The 16,552-nt window shown below is 47.7% G+C and overlaps 1 protein-coding gene across 1 annotated transcript; it reads left to right on the top strand.

The window, feature by feature from the left end:
* The first annotated feature begins 14,028 nt into the window (after positions 1-14,028).
* RASD1 (ras related dexamethasone induced 1) lies at positions 14,029-15,943 on the top strand. The gene is made up of 2 exons (XM_088448072.1): positions 14,029-14,363; positions 14,870-15,943. Exons 1-2 carry the CDS (start codon positions 14,042-14,044, stop codon positions 15,397-15,399), a joined length of 852 nt encoding a protein of 283 aa, XP_088304198.1. The 5' UTR covers positions 14,029-14,041; the 3' UTR covers positions 15,400-15,943.
* Positions 15,944-16,552: the final 609 nt, after the last annotated feature.

The raw sequence follows: 16,552 nt of genomic DNA on the forward strand, positions 1-16,552 counted from the left end.
TACCGATTCCATTTTTTACCCCCGCAGTTGCCAATTTTAATGCAAAAACTCTATAACCATTGCATATAATCGGGGGCATTTCTGCAGGTCTAAATGACATTTGTGTGTTGCCTTTTTTGCTATTTACTAAAGCCCTCTGCTCTGTGCCCACAGGCGAGAGTCAGTGAATAGATCTAATATATCTAATGATCCTGCACAGTGTTCTTACATAAAGCTCCCTGGAACATATAGCACATATGTCTGATGCTGACCGCGCTCAGCTTGTTCCTGAGAATGTGCCGTGAATAACAGCGTTGTAACCTCCTCCCGGCTAAGCAAGGACATATAAAACCCCATCTACACCAGCTAGAGGTTCTCAGCAAGCCAATACCCTGAGATTAATTTCAGAGATTGTGGTTTTCTAATTATACTGAGTACGTTTTCAGCGTAACAACATGTTGCAGGTTATCTGAGAAAGAACAAAATGACAACAAGGATTAAATAGGTGAGCGAGACCTGTTGGTGACCTGGACTATATCGTGACCTGACTTGGAGGGCGTAGAATATCACCTGCAGCTTTTGCTGGCTGTTGTTTTCAAAATGTGGATTACGGTTAAAGTATTTTTGTATGTTGTTTTGTTATAGGTACCAGGTATCCTGGCCGAGCCTAAGGGGATCATTCGTGATTTTAGAGAGATTGGTTTGTTTTATTCAAAAACTCTCTGGACCTCATTTGTAAAGAGCATTAGAAGAGCGCCGCGCAGTGTGCTGGGTGCAGAGCGGCCCACAAAAAGTGTAGGAGGCTTTTAGCTCTTAGGTGGTTCCAAATCCATGTCCTTTTGCAGAGTGTGTGCAGCGCACCGCAGTGCATGAACACTCCCATGTATTATTATAAATATCTTATTTGTATTATTGTAATCATTTTTATAGTCAAAAGTCTGGAGTAAAAGATGTATGGCAGGTGAGGCACTGCCTCCCCCATTTCCAGCACTATATACTGCTGCACCTTTGTATAATGCCCACATGAACCCTCGGGTTCATATGTATATCTGTAAATATGCCTCTGATACTAGCCAGTGTCTCCCCAGCCATTTACCCCACCGCACGTCACTGGCAGCATGTTACCCTCCCTGCTCTGCAGTACACAGAACGCTCCCACATAGATACAGTATGCCCCCCTCTCCGCTCCGCAGTGCACAGAACACTCCTATGTAGAATGCAGTATGCCCCCTCCCTGCTCCGCAGATCACAGAACTCTCCTAAGTAAATACAGTATGCCCCCCTCTCCACTCCGCAGTGCAAAGAATGCTCCCACTTAAATACAATAAACTGTACCCCCTCTCCGCTCTGCAGTGCATAGAACACTCCGACGTAGAATACGGTATGCCCCCTTCTCCGCTCCTCAGCGCACAGAACAACCCCATGTAAATAAAGCATACCCTCTCACCATTCCGGAGAGCACAGAATGTGCCCACATGAGTATGCCCTCTCTCTGGGCCTGATTCAGACCCGCTCGCAAGCGGGTCGATGGTTGGCCAGTGCGCACGACTGTGCGTGTGCGAGCCCCAGAGCGAGCGCAAAAAGCACTCGCTACGGGTCTCGCACCAAAGCGGGGCAGCTGTCGATGGTGATTGACAGCTTTCCCTGTTTTGGAGGCGGGCAGGGGGGTGGCTGGGCAAACGGAGGCGTTACTGCAGGAATGTCTGCCGTTTGTGGGTGGACCTACTGACATCACTCGTGATGTCAGTGGTTGGACTTCCTGCTCTATTAGAGCAGGAAGTCCACTGGGGCTTGCGGCCGGGAGACCCTACCATAAGGGTCTCGTCGCAAGCCCGATGGTCGCGATGGTCTTGACCATCACGACCATCACCTGGCCGCTCGCATAAGCTGTGGGTCACCCACAGCTATGCGAGTGGCCAGGAGGCCGCACCTTTAAAAGCAAGTGCCCGTCCTGATTCAGAGCGAGCGCTCGCTTTTTGCGAGCGGCTCTGAATCAGGGCCACTGTCCCTTTTATCTTCTTTCAGTAATCTTGCTACACAAAGTAAACTTCATTTACGCATGGCTCTGCAAAACTATGCACATTAGTGCGTCCTCTATACAATTGGAAAAATACTGAAGGGGATCTATCCAACTTGCCCTTCACTTCCCTTCTAGTTTGCAAACGTTGCCGTAGTTATCCACAAGCTTCCTTCATGTGCTCTGGTGAAATGATGCTGATATTCACTTCATTAATGACCTCTGCCTCTTCTTGTTCCTATGCAATACTGATAAAGATTTTCTTGTCTGATAGAAAGAGCCTCTGTCACCTAGCTTCCAGCTAACAACCATTCTTTCCAACCGTCTCCCCATCTCCAACTATTAATCTAGCTAAGCTCCCTAATACCCCTTTTACACCTAAATTCCGGGTCTTACCTGGAGTTGGTACAGGGTTCCAATCCGGATCAGACACGGAATTTAGCCGGCGCCGACCCAGGACATTCCCGAGCCGGCGCCGTTCACAATGAGTCGGGTCTGCATAGACACGGCTTTTCCGGCATTGAAGTGGACGCTTGGAGATTACGTCATCTCCAAGTGCCACTGAAGCCGGACCAATCGGCCGGCATGCGGCGCGCTCCAGGTCATCGTGACCCGGAGTGCGCCGTTCACACTGCAGGGTTTCATGGGTTACTCCCGTGTTAAACCCTGCTAGTTACCTGGGTTGGATTGCCGGGTCACTCAAACTGGCGATCCAACCCTCACCCCTTTTACACCAGGGAGCCTGCAATAACCCGGGTTTTAGCTCTGGCGTAAAAGGGGTATAATTGTGTTCCTGTACGTAATTAGCTGACTGCAGAGTTGATCACTTCTACCAAACATTAAGGGGTCAATCATATTAGGTGCGAATTGCGAGGTGCTATTTTCACTTTGAATTTGCATAGTGAATTCATCTTGCAATCCAATTAGCAACTCGCACTGAATCAGTCAGACTGAATTCGCAACTTTCCATTCGAGAGATGGAAAGGAAAATCTTTATTTTAAGGTTAAAATGTCAGGTCACTGTGCTGAACTACTTGGACACCCCCCTAATGGGTAATTAGGCATTTGGAAGTTTCCAATTAGCTTAATTAGTCCAATAATTACATGTCATTTTTTGGGGTAAAAAAAAAAAAAATTCCTCAAATTACAGCAAAATTAACTGTTGCATTAGTTTAGGCACCCCAAATGTAATTACAATAATTTTTTAGTTGAAAAATAGTTTTTATAAATTTTTTTTTACATTTTTCAAGGTGCCCTCAAAATACCCCAAAATCACTATTTTTCCTACTTTTTTTGCATTTCTCGTTTAATTAGTTTGAGATTAAATGAAAAAAGTTTTTCTTGCATTTAACCCCCCCCCCCAAATCAGCCATTTGACACCATTTAAAAACCTACAGTACCTTCCTAATGCCCACCAACAGCCTTCTATACGGTCATGCTAACGTAATTATCCATTTTGGGAGGTCCAGGATGGTCTCCCCACTCTTTTATGTACTTCTCTCAAATCTCATTTGGCAGTCAATTCTCACCCCTCCGCTGCGAGTAGTGGGAATAGGCATTTTTAATTGGATTGGAGAATTCTCTGGAGCGCGCTTCGGTGCGAAGTCTGCGAGTTTCAAGAAACAAACTCGCAAACTCGCAATTCGCACCTAATAGGATTGACCCCTAAGAGATCAGTCCAATTCCACCGGAATTGCCGCCGGCTCCAAGCCAGAGTATGCATTTTTGCTAGGAGCCCTATGGGGCTGCGAGCGCTTTTATGCAAATTTGGGCTGCCGTCAAGTGCGCCCGTTGTCGCGATGACTTAAGGTAATCACAGTGGCTAATATATGCACGCCCATGTAACGATGTTTAAGCAGTCAGATGGCAAAGTTTTTCTAACCACCCCTCCTCCCTCGTTACCTCCCCCAAGCGCTGACTACCTGTCATACACATTGCGAGTGATTCCTCTGTACGAGCGTCATTGCAATGCAACTGCTGTACGTGGACAAAGCAGCTTTCACACATACACAATAGCAAACAATCGCTCAATCCTCATAAATATCGGCTTTGCGAAAAATCTCTGAATCAGGCCCTAAGTCAGAGAAGCCATAGATAGTAACAGCACCCGTGTCAGGGTCCGGTGAGCAAATATAATCTCTGTCCAATCACGAAATACACTTTGCATATGAGTTAATGTTAGCTTAGCTTATATATGGCATAAATCCATTGGTCATTCAGATATAACAGTGTTTAACTAAATAACGCTAATATTTGATTGGTTGGTACCAGCAGATGCTCCTGTCCTCTTACCTGATAGGGGCTGCCGCTGCCTCTGGTCCCGGCGCCTGCACAATGAATGTCAGGCACGGGACATGTGAATGAGCGGCGTTAGCGCAGCGCATGCGCATACACTAGACCAGCTTCTAGGGGCGGCATTGGTAGCAGCCCTGAGAAGCCCCGTAGGGCTGCCCAAAAGGCAGGGCAGCGGCTTCCAATGGAAGCTGATCTCTGCTTATAGCAGCCCGGACTGGCAGTCCCAGGGGGAGGAGACACTTGTGCCTGACTGGCAGGTGGCGCTTCCAATAGGAAGACACCTCCAGTCACAGTGTAGGCAGTGCAGTCAGGGACATTGGGTCTGTGTGAGATCCCCCTGTATCTAACCTCACAGACTGTATGATTGATCTTTAAAATTAACACCCAAATTAGAAAGTCTATGTTCACTCTGAGGGGCCCATGTATTAATGATCGTATCTGCAATATTAGCACCCATGATCACATAGCAGGACGCGATCATAGCGCCTGAATGTACTAAAGGACAAATGCAGGGACTGTGGCTCCGAAAAGAGCTGCGATGTGCCGGGAGTGAAGTGGCCGCGTCAGCGATCTCTTCACTCCGTTGCGCATGCATGGTCTACTGACCACACGTCATAGGCGTCTTTATAATGGGTGCAAGGTGTGTGGTGCAGGGGGGGCCCACACCGCACACCCTGCACCCATAGTTAATAATCCTCACCTTTCCGCTGACAACAGTGTGCTGCTCCGCAGCGCTGAATCGGCGCTGCAGAGCGGCAATAAAATCATTGGGAAAATGGCAGCGGACGTTTTTACCGGTGACCTGCGCATGCGCAGAAAAGATGTCTCCGGAGACCCGCACATGCGCAGTAGATTCTGGCATGAAGCCAAAATCTGCTGCGCTTTGTGCGCCGACAGAGAGCAAGGGGCCCAAACGGAGACTGCACAAGGGCCCCCTCCTCTCTTAAAACGTACCTGCCACACGTGCATGGCGGCCATTGTCGGGGGGGGGTTCTATGGAACACTCTTCTGGCTAGTATTGCGATGTGTAGCCATTAGGCTACAGCGGCTTATGCCATCTTCTGAAACTTGGTAAGTCTGACGGGATGTAGTGAATATGTCGGCGGACGGGATGCCGGTCGTCGATATACCGACACCGGAATCCCACCTTCTGGCAAAAGACAAAATGCAGACGCTACTATCCCGAAGGGGATCAGGATACCGGCGTCTGCATCCCCACCACTGGAATTCCGAATTAAGGATCTGGGGTAAGTAGGCGCGTTTGCCCGGGGAGGGTTAGGGTCCCCAGGGGGAGAAATTACGGTTAGGCACCCCCCCAGGGAGGGTTAGGCTGCTGGGAGGCGGGTTAAGGTTGGGCGCCCCCCCCGGGAGAATTAGGTTTATGGTGAGGGAAGGTGGGTTAGGGTTAATCACCACTGGGGGGAAGTCAAGTTTAGACACCACTAAGGGAGGGTTAGGCTGCGGGAGGGGGGTTAGGGTTAGGCACCACCGGGGGGGTTAGGGTTAGGCACCACCGGGGGGGAGGTTAGGGTTAGGCACCCCCGGGAAAGTTAGGTTTATGGTGCAGGAAGGGGTGTTATGGTTAGTCACCACTGGGGGGAAGTCAAGTTTAGACACCACTAAGGGAGGGTTAGGCTGCGGGAGGGGGGTTAGGGTTAGGCACCACCGGGGGGGAGGTTAGGGTTAGACACCACCGGGAAAGTTAGGTTTATGGTGCAGGAAGGGGGGTTATGGTTAGGCACCACTAAGGGAGGGTTAGGAGGGGGGAGAGGGAGAGAGTGAGGTTACTTACCGCCGCTGTCAGGATTCTGCACCTTCGGGCTTCCAGCGTCAGGATTTTAACTAGTCAGTCACCGGTATTTCATACCCAACCCAAATCTGACAGCATCGCATCACCCACAGAAACCTATGGGGGTTACAGAGCTGGCGGAAATGGAGGGACAGCAACAGATATCGGACTGTGGTCTCTCCATAATACATCTGCGAGATAATACATCTGGTATTTGCGGGTATCTCCCGAAAATGGGTGTTTCCAAGGGAATACACTGCAAATATTAAATAAAATGTGCCCCTGAACATGAAAGCAGAGCAGTCCTATAGTCCATATATAGTATTGCCCCACTGTATGGAGAGCAGGGCCGGCTCAAGGCACGTTCCGTGCAAGCGGCCGCACAAGGCCACCAGGGTCCGGCTCCGGAAGAACTCCGCCCACCAAACACCCGCTGGCGTTATTAGTATAAGCTCAGGGGCAGGGAGTGAAGGGGCGGAGGGGGAGCACAGGACGATGCTGGCTGCCGAATAACCTCTAGCACTGGCCCTGATGGGCAGTAATGGTCTATGTACGGAGAAAGATAAAGAGGAAGGAGATAAAGTACCAACCAATCAGCTTCTAGCTGTCACTTTACAGGCTGTGTTTGAAAAATGACAGTTAGGAGTTGACTGGTTGGTACTTTATCTCCATCCACTTTATCTCTCTCCAAGGCTTAGTACATAGACCCCATAGCACCTTAGTCTCGATAGCCAGGACTGTTGGAAAGAAAGTTCCATTCTTTGAAGAGTAAGCTCTGCCCACACCGGGCATAAGTGTGCAGCCACACGGGGCGGGGACAGGAGGGGGATTAGGGAACAGATGGAGGTTTGCGAATGGTCTTGCGCTACACACATCCCTGAGAGACAGAGTACGCCCCTGTATCACCGGCCACGCCCCTTTTCATCCTATCCTGATGTGAACTGTGACAATATTATTATTACCAAAATATGTAAGAAGTGATGATATTAATTGGGAACATCAAAAAAAAACAGCAATGAGCAAAACATACAATTATCTGGGTAAAATAAAGACAATATATTTGGACAAATAATGCTAAGAATAGTACTGATAGTACTTAATGATCTGCGGCTAATCCATCTTCAGAATCACCTTGGCGACACAGACAATGCATTGTGAATTTATATTCCCTGTAATAAGCAGAGTGCAGCTCGAAGTGGCTACAATTGCAGAAATAATGTCTTTGGTGAGTGCGAAGATTAATGTTTATATAGTGTGGTCACATCCCTATTGCACCCCAGCTTTCATTTACTTTTTTTTTTTTCCAGATCTGTAGTATTTTGTACAATACACTATGATACCCACCTTCATAAAAACCAGCAACACTGTGCTACCAGCATCTAGTCAGCATTATGGTGTTGGCACACTTGCAGAGCGTCTGTAAGGAATCTGTTGACACTAACCAGCAGCTATAGTTGGTGGCTGGTAGCATGAAGGGGGTATCCCTGCCAGTCAGCACCAGACCCCTATTCTGGGTTCCAGAATGAATTATTAATGCATGTCTGGGCTATAGCCCTATTTTTCTGTGCACCAATTTCATACATCCCCCCCCCTTTGCTAACTTTCGGTGCCAATCACCAGTGGAGCCAGCTGGTACATTTGCCTGACAGCAGACAGCTGATTAAACACATTGAAATAGATCTCAGTGGCCAATAGCGTGGACAGTGATAGGACTCGGAGGTGTAGAGACAGCTATTTTTAGAGTGGACTGAGAGTTATTAATAATTGCAGAGAAGCTGATAAATTACAATTATTGTCCCATTTGTTCTTGCGAATAGCAGGTTACATCCCATTCTTATTTTTCTGCTCCAATGACCGAGAATTCTGGGGCCTGTACTGTGCTTATTATAACCATATATATTTGCTGGGGCCACAAACCTTCTGACCAAGAGGGACAATTGTATTATATGCCTCCAGCCTTAGAAGTGGGAAAAATGTCTTATATAGTATACATATAACTCTATTGGGCCAATGCAATTATGTGCAGAGGGGTGAATTGCCGTTGGAATGGCATAGAAATGTTGGCATCGATGCGGCAATTCGCCCCACTTGCGCCCCGATCTTACCCCGGACTTGCACATTTTTTGTTTGTAGCCCTATGGGGTTGTGAACAGAAATGTGCGATTCTGCAGGTACTGTAGTGCGGCATACAGAGATGTGCGATTCCGCAGGTACCGTAAGTATGGCATACAGAGATGTGCGATTCCGCAGGTACCGTAAGTGCGGCATACAGAGATGTGCGATTCCGCAGGTACTGTAGTGCGGCATACAGAGATGTGCGATTCCGCAGGTACCGTAAGTGCGGCATACAGAGATGTGCGATTCCGCAGGTACCGTAAGTGCGGCATACAGAGATGTGCGATTCCGCAGGTACTGTAGTGTGGCATACAGAGATGTGCGATTCCGCAGGTACCGTAAGTGCGGCATACAGAGATGTGCGATTCCGCAGGTACCATAAGTGCGGCATACAGAGATGTGCGATTCCGCAGGTACCATAAGTGCGGCATACAGAAATAGCACCTTCTAAAAGATAATAGCTAGAATCTGATTGGTTGCTATGGGCAACATCTCCACTTCTAAAAACTTTCACTTTAGTAAATTCACCCCAGAACGTGAGAAATAAGACTTGCCAATGGGGATCGGTATGAAATCCCACTGGACTTCATCCCGGCGGCTATAATACCGACACCGGAAGCTCGACAGGACTAGATCCCGACACGGTAAGTATCTCATCTATCCCTAACCTCCCCCCCCCCTAACCCTCCTTTAGGGGTGCCTAACCCTAACCTCCCCCCAGGCCCTGCCTAACCCTAACCCCCCTTTTCCCTAGCCTATCCCTAACCCTCTCGGGGTGGATGCCTAACCCTGTCCCCCCCAGGAGATCCTAACCTAACCCTCCTCCCCCCGCGGCTGTCTGCTGCCGCTGCCCGGCTTACCTTCGCTCGGTATGCCGGGCGTCAGTCTCACAGCATGGGGCTAATGATAGGTGTCGGGATTTCGACGCCTATCATTAGCCGGGATATAACAGTCGGGAAACCGGCGGTCGCCATTTTGACTGTTGGCTTCCTGACTGCATACCTGTCAATGTACAGTATATGGGGTAAGAAATCAGGGAGGCAGACAGCTGTGTTGGGGTAACTATACCCCTTTTTATAAGTAACTACACACTAACAATGTGACACGCCTGCGACACTCCCATAATGCACCCATAAGACGCAGCATCTCCGTGCATCCACATAGCCACAGGATCGTCCAGACCATTTTCAAGACACTGCTGAGACCGAGCAATTCGATCGCAACTGCACCTCACGGACTCTGGAAGTATGCGCAGTGCCACCCAGATGCATGTGCCAAAGAAAAGTATCTCTCAACTGCACCCAACATTGGCAGTGCGCCCTACTCACAATCAGCCCCTATATTATCCCTGGCGCGGGATTCTCTCTCCCTCACTTTTTTTCCCTCACGATGATCTCCGTGTCTCAGGGTCAATCCTGGCATCAAATCCGTCACGTCCCTGAGGAAAGAAACCGGGTGAATACACAGCACCTATAGCTAGTCAGAACCGGGGAGACCTAGAAAGCACGGAATCTCGCTACCAGGTTGGGTGTTAGTTCATCACCAGCGCAGGTACCTGAGCAACCCTCTTTTGTCTACGCCAGTGCCCACGCACCTCAGACGATGTCCAAGACCAGGGTCGGACTGGTCCACAGGGGTTCTGGGGAAATCCCTGGTGGGCCCCACTGCCTGAGAGGCCCAGCTCCTCTTCTAATGTCAGGTTTCAGACAGTGCACTTTAATTATACATTGTTACTCTATTACAGAGTCAGTTACCTGGTAGAGCAGGAACATGGATGAACAGACCATGCACTGCAGGCTTGTCCTTTAAAATGGTAATCCAAGCCTTTGTGGTGACTGGCCGCACTTCTCCGGAGGCTGGCCACATCCTTTAAGCATGGGCCCTACTACTGCCTTTCCCCGGTTGTCCCTTCATGCCCCAGTCCTACACTGTCCAAGCCTTTGTGTGCAGGCCCGCCAAGAGCCCGGGTCCGAGTAACAAAGAGGGCGTGGTCTAATCGCGGGAGGCGTGGCCACGTCCCCTCAGCCCAGTGCATAACCAGTGCGGGGCGCGATCAGCTTGATCGCTCCCCCCACAGGCATAGGAGACTGCTGTGGCTGCTTCTTAGCAGCAGGCCGCTGTGATGTAAGAGGGTGGGAGAGCAGTGCCGACACGGGCGCCCGCCAGGCCCCTAGAAGCAAGCCCGGGCCTGGGTAATTAGTACCCGCCCTCCCCCCCCTCTCAGCGCCCCTCCTTGTGTGAACTCTAACCCTAACCCTTTTGGGATGGAGGTGAGGAAGAGGTGCACGTGCAAAATATATTCCCCAAATGTGCCTCTGGGTGGAAGATAATGTGTACAAATGTTCCTCCCAATAGGTGGACTTTATTACAGCATGAACCTAAACTAATAAACCTGCAACTGTAAACCATGTGTTATTCAAGTGTTCAGTCATATTGTCAGCTCCCATCCCTGCAGGGTCAGGCTGAACTAAACAGATCATCAGCTATTTCCTTTTTAGTAGTGACAAAGCAACAATGACAAAAATTGTCACATATTTTAGCCATTTTTCCCCGGACAAGTATTATTATTTCCTGTGTCCACTTCCATTGGAGAGAAGATAATTACCTCCAGTCACCTGAGTCAGTGAGTCAGCTCTGGATATATAATAATGATCACTGTGCACAAAACTTTAGCAGCGTCTGTCAGCTCCATCTTATAGAGCTGGACCAAAGAGAGCAGTCTGTCGCCCTCTCGCGGAGAAGTGTGGAACTGCAGCCAGCACGATCAACGCTCTATTGAAAGTGACGTAAATCTCATTTAAGAGAAGTCACTCTCATGCCATGTAACAACTAGCTATAAGAATTGGCAGAATGGGTCAGGGATAGTGTCATGTAGCCAGATATATAGCAGGTAAAGCAGATAATCAGCACATACACATTCTGTATGCAGGAAACTTCTGTGCTCAGGGACAGCAGCACATCCATAAAGGGGATAATAGATGAAATGAGCTATCAGATAGAGGTAATAAAGGAGCATTTGGCGCTGGATAATATCACTCTATTAAATATTAACAGGATCTCCTGCTTCAGACCCACTTCTAGCTAATCCAAATAGATAATACACATTATATAGTGCTAAATCATGGGAAACCAAGCCACTTTCCGCACACAGAGATAGGTATTGGTACTCGCCCGACTAATACATCTTCTGTGTGTGTGTGTGTGTGTGTGTGTGTGTGTGTGTGTGTGTGTGTGTGTGTGTGTGTGTGTGTGTGTGTGTGTGTGTGTGTGTGTGTGTGTGTACATTATATGAGTACAGTACGTGTGTGCAGATAGAGATAGCTGTTAGATAAATGTGTGTGTGAGAGAGAGAGAGCTGTTAGATAAATGTGTGTGTGTGTGTGTGAGAGAGAGAGAGAGAGAGAGATGGCTGTTAGATAAATGTGTGAGAGAGAGATAGCTGTTAGATAAATGTGTGTGTGTGAGAGAGAGATAGCTGTTAGATAAATGTGTGTGAGAGAGAGAGATAGCTGTTAGATAAATATGTGAGAGAGAGAGATAGCTGTTAGATAAATGTGTGTGAGAGAGATAGCTGTTAGATAAATGTGTGTGAGAGAGATAGTTGTTAGATAAATGTGAGAGAGAGATAGCTGTTAGATAAATGTGTGTGAGAGAGATAGCTGTTAGATAAATGTGAGAGAGATAGCTGATAGATAGATAGATAGATAGATAGATAGATAGATAGATAGATAGATAGATAGATAGATAGATGATACCTGTGAGTGAGATAGATAGATAGATAGATAGATAGATAGATAGATAGATAGATAGATAGATAGATGATACCTGTGAGTGAGATAGATAGATAGATAGATAGATAGATAGATAGATAGATAGATAGATAGATAGATAGATAGCTGTGAGTGAGATAGAGAGAGAGATAGATTGATAGATAGATACCCCATCTATCTATCTATCTATCTATCTATCTATCTATCTATCTATCTATCTATCTATCTATCTATCTTTTTTTTCCATACAGGCTCACTGTCTATAGAAGATGTATCTTTATTTGTAGGTTACAGTGGTTCATCTTTAGCTGAGTAGGTAGATTGCAAGCTCTTTGGTTCAGCTATTTATGTGTTGTGTTACTGAGGCGTTTGAACTAATCATTAATACACACAGGCGACACCTTTAACACCGTCATGTTCTTCCCTGCCCTGACCACACAGCTGACAATCTATACATGTATACATAATTGGCGTGCAGCCTCTTACAGAATGCAGTGTATCTCTGATGTCAGTATTATATTGCGGTAACGGAGGACCTGCGTCCTCTATGTACAGTACATGGTCTACCGGCTAGTGTCACCCGGTTCTTCTAATGTCTATACATACCTTAGCCCGTATAGTAGTCTGTTTTGGTGTATATTATTTCTGTTATCCCTACAGATATATACATGCATAGATACCCTGATTAACGTTAGCGCTGTAATCCTTGCAGAGCATGGGCTGTGTATCTCAGTACTTAATAGATACACTACAACGCTGTATATATTAGTGCTGTAGCATCCTACAGATGATTGTGCTGTGATCCCCTATAGATGCATGCAGAGCATGTGCAGAGCCTTACATATGCATACAGAACCTGTGTTGTGATCCCTTAATAGCTGCTGTGCTCTAGTCTCATATAGATGCATGCAGAGCCTGTTCTGTGTATATTGCTGTTGTGATCCTTCAAAAATGCAAGCAGCCTGTATATCAGTGTGGTAGTGCCCTCTAGATGCATGCCGCAGAACCTGTGCTGTGATTCCCTAAATATGCATACAGCAGAGCCTGTACTGTGATCCCCTAAAGATGCATACAGAGCCTATGCTATGGTCCCATATAGGTGCATGCAGAGCCTATACTGTGATCGGTGTGCAGAGTCTGTGCTGTAGTCCCCTATATATATGCATGCAGAGCAAGTGTTGTGGTCCCCTAGAAATATAAATGCATGATGCAGAGCCTGCGCTGTGGTCTCCTATAAATGAATGCAGAGCCTGGGCTGTGATCCCCTAAAGATGCATGCAGAACCTGTGCTGTGATCTCCTATAGATGAATGCAGAGCCTGTGCTGTGATCTCCTATAGATGCATGCAGAACCTGTGCTATTATCTCCTATAGATGCATGCAGAACTTGTGCTATTATCTCCTATAGATGCATGCAGAGCCAGTGCTATGATCTCCTAGATGTATGCAGAGCCTGTGCTGTGATCTCCTAGATGTATGCAGAACCTGTGCTGTGATCTCCTATAGATGAATACAGAACCTGTGCTGTGATCTCCTATAGATGCATACAGAACCTGTGCTGTGATCTCCTATAGATGACTACAGAACCTGTGCTGTGATCTCCTATAGATGAATACAGAACCTGTGCTGTGATCTCCTATAGATGCATGCAGAACTTGTGCTGTGATCCCCTATAGATGCATGCAGAGCCTGTGCTGTGATCTCCTATAGATGAATACAGAACCTGTGCTGTGATCTCCTATAGATGCATACAGAACCTGTGCTGTGATCTCCTATAGATGCATGCAGAACTTGTGCTGTGATCCCCTATAGATGCATACAGAACCTGTGCTGTGATCTCATAGATGCATGCAGAACCTGTGCTGTGATCCCCTATAGATGCATGCAGAGCCTGTACATCAGTGTTGTTCTCTCCCATAATAGACAGTCATTGATGAGCCCTCCTAAACAGTGTCAGTGCCGTCTGTGGCAGAACTCTCCGGGTCAGTGACGCAGAAGGAGGGGGGCGGGGTCCCGGCACTATATAAGGCGCTGCAGGCAGCAGAGCAGCCAGTTCCTTCTCTCAGTACTGCATCTAATGCTGCTCAGTAACACAGCTCCCTGCACAGTCAAAGACAGACTGACCACCATGATCAAGAAGATGTGCCCCAACGACACCGAGCTGGACATCCCGGCCAAGAACTGCTACCGCATGGTCATCCTGGGCTCCTCCAAGGTGGGCAAGACCTCCATCGTCTCCCGCTTCCTCAGCGGCCGCTTCGAGGAGCAGTACACCCCGACCATAGAGGACTTCCACCGCAAGTTCTACAGCATCCGCGGGGAGGTCTACCAGCTGGACATCCTGGACACCTCAGGCAACCACCCCTTCCCTGCCATGCGGAGACTCTCCATTCTCACCGGTGAGTACCCAGACCCTGGCTGTGCACCTACCCGCTCTGCAGAGCACGTTACTGCTCCGTGCACGGGCATTCTGCAGAGCTTCTTACTGCTGCCCTGGGACTTGCTGCAGAGCATGTTAGTGCTCTGCTAGGACTTTCTGCATAGCCTGAAACTGTGCTAGGACTGCAGAGCATGGTAGTGTTGTGCAAAGACTTGCATGTAGCCGTAGATCTAAGCTAGAACACCAATCTCTCTCTCTAGTTGTCCTGGAACTACATGTACCAGCCAGCCTCAGTGATGCCTTCCTCTGTTGTATTTTAATGCTTTCATAATGAGTGTAGCAGCCCTCCTGGCAGATGATTGCCTCTACTGAGCTGCAATATCATTAACTCGTGAGACCCTCAAGCTTTGCTGTGTAAGCCCCTCAGTCACCCATCAATACTAAGTGTTAGCAGTATCCTATTCATGTCTTATTGTGCCCGATATGCTCCTCACCTTGATACTAACCTGTCCTTCTTTCCCTCAGGTGATGTCTTTATACTGGTCTTCAGTCTGGACAATAGAGACTCCTTTGAAGAGGTCCAACGTTTAAAGCAACAGATCATTGAGACCAAGTCCTGCCTCAAGAACAAGACCAAGGAAAACATAGACGTGCCCCTGGTGATCTGTGGCAACAAGGGGGACCGGGACTTCTACCGGGAGGTCCAGGCTCATGAGATCGAGCAGTTGGTCGGTGTGGACAATAACTGCTCCTACTTTGAAGTATCTGCTAAGAAAAACTCCCAGCTGGATGAGATGTTCCAGGCGCTCTTTACCATGGCCAAGCTCCCCAGTGAGATGAGCCCCGACCTCCACCGCAAGGTGTCCGTCCAGTACTGTGAGATCTTGCACAAAAAGTCCATCAAGGGCAAGAAAGTGAAAGAGGATGGGAATGCCTATGGCATTGTAGCTCCGTTCGCCCGCAGACCCAGCATCCACAGTGATTTAATGTACATAAGGGAGAAGGCGATTGGAGGTGGCCAGAGTAAGGACAAGGAGCGATGTGTCATAAGCTAGGAACGCCGTAACTATGGCCGAGAAGCCTTTATAAATATATACATAGAGAAACAAAAGATCTGGGCATTTTTTGAAGACGCCGAACCAAGGAGGCATGTCCGTAGAGGGGATCCACTTTTCCCCCCCGTGCCTTCCGATGGCTGGTCGGGCCGCCGAGGCTGTTGCGGAAAGGAGAGGCCAGCCTTGCAGCGCTGATTCTGATTGGACGGTGATATCCCACCTGTCTAAGTGAATTTCTGTGAAGGGACAGACGAGAGGTGTATATGGACTCAGTAAATATTGATTTACACACTTCTTTGAGTTATACGCCGCTCTCCCCCCGTGGGGTTAAAATCTGGACTAAGCATTGGGGGAGTGGCGAGAAGCCGATGGGCTGTGTATACGGTGTGCAGACTTTGCAGACTCTTGTTTACACTGTGCCTTGTGCACTCTACTTAAGTATTGTAAATGGATCGGAACAAATCCACCTGTTTATACTTTGTTATACATTTCATTGTCGTGTCTTAAATTTTATTTTTTTACGCAATAAAACAATTCAATTGTACACGTGTGTCCTAGTCATTATGCAGACAAATACATGGCTTTCCCAGTGCATTTAAGTTGATATAGCATCAGCCATAACCAAGCCGTGGGACTAATAACTCACCTGCTATAAGCTTTTAATTTTCTTATCTATGTTTACAATGGAGGTTTCACTGCTAACTATCATTTTAAAAGTGATGTGTCTGACTACACAGGCATAGTGGTTTTCACCAAAGATGTGTGAATATCCATAAACTATTAACCTGCGATTTGTACCTTGGCACTTGAAGTAACGATCCTGCAGACTCTATGGTTATATAGCAAAAGAGCGAGCTCTGCAGTAGGGATATAGTTAGTTTACCGGCGGTCTGGATCCCGGGTGCCGATATACCGACACCGGAATCCCGCCGCCCACCAATTCCCTGCAGTAATAGGTGGTTTAAAATGCATAGATTAGTCCAAAAGATAGCTCAGTTTGCCTTTGAATATATAATGGTGGTTAATCTGCACTATACGTACCCCCCCCCCCTTTCCCCTTTAATTTACTATAATACTTAAACTTCCTAATATACTAGAAACAAGAGCACAAATCTTAATCAACTTCAATGGAGTAACAAATCTACTAACTTGT

The sequence above is a fragment of the Taudactylus pleione genome, unplaced genomic scaffold (genome assembly GCF_031769625.1).
Source record: "Taudactylus pleione unplaced genomic scaffold, aTauple2 ptg000451l, whole genome shotgun sequence".
NCBI classification, from domain to species: Eukaryota; Metazoa; Chordata; class Amphibia; order Anura; family Myobatrachidae; genus Taudactylus; species Taudactylus pleione.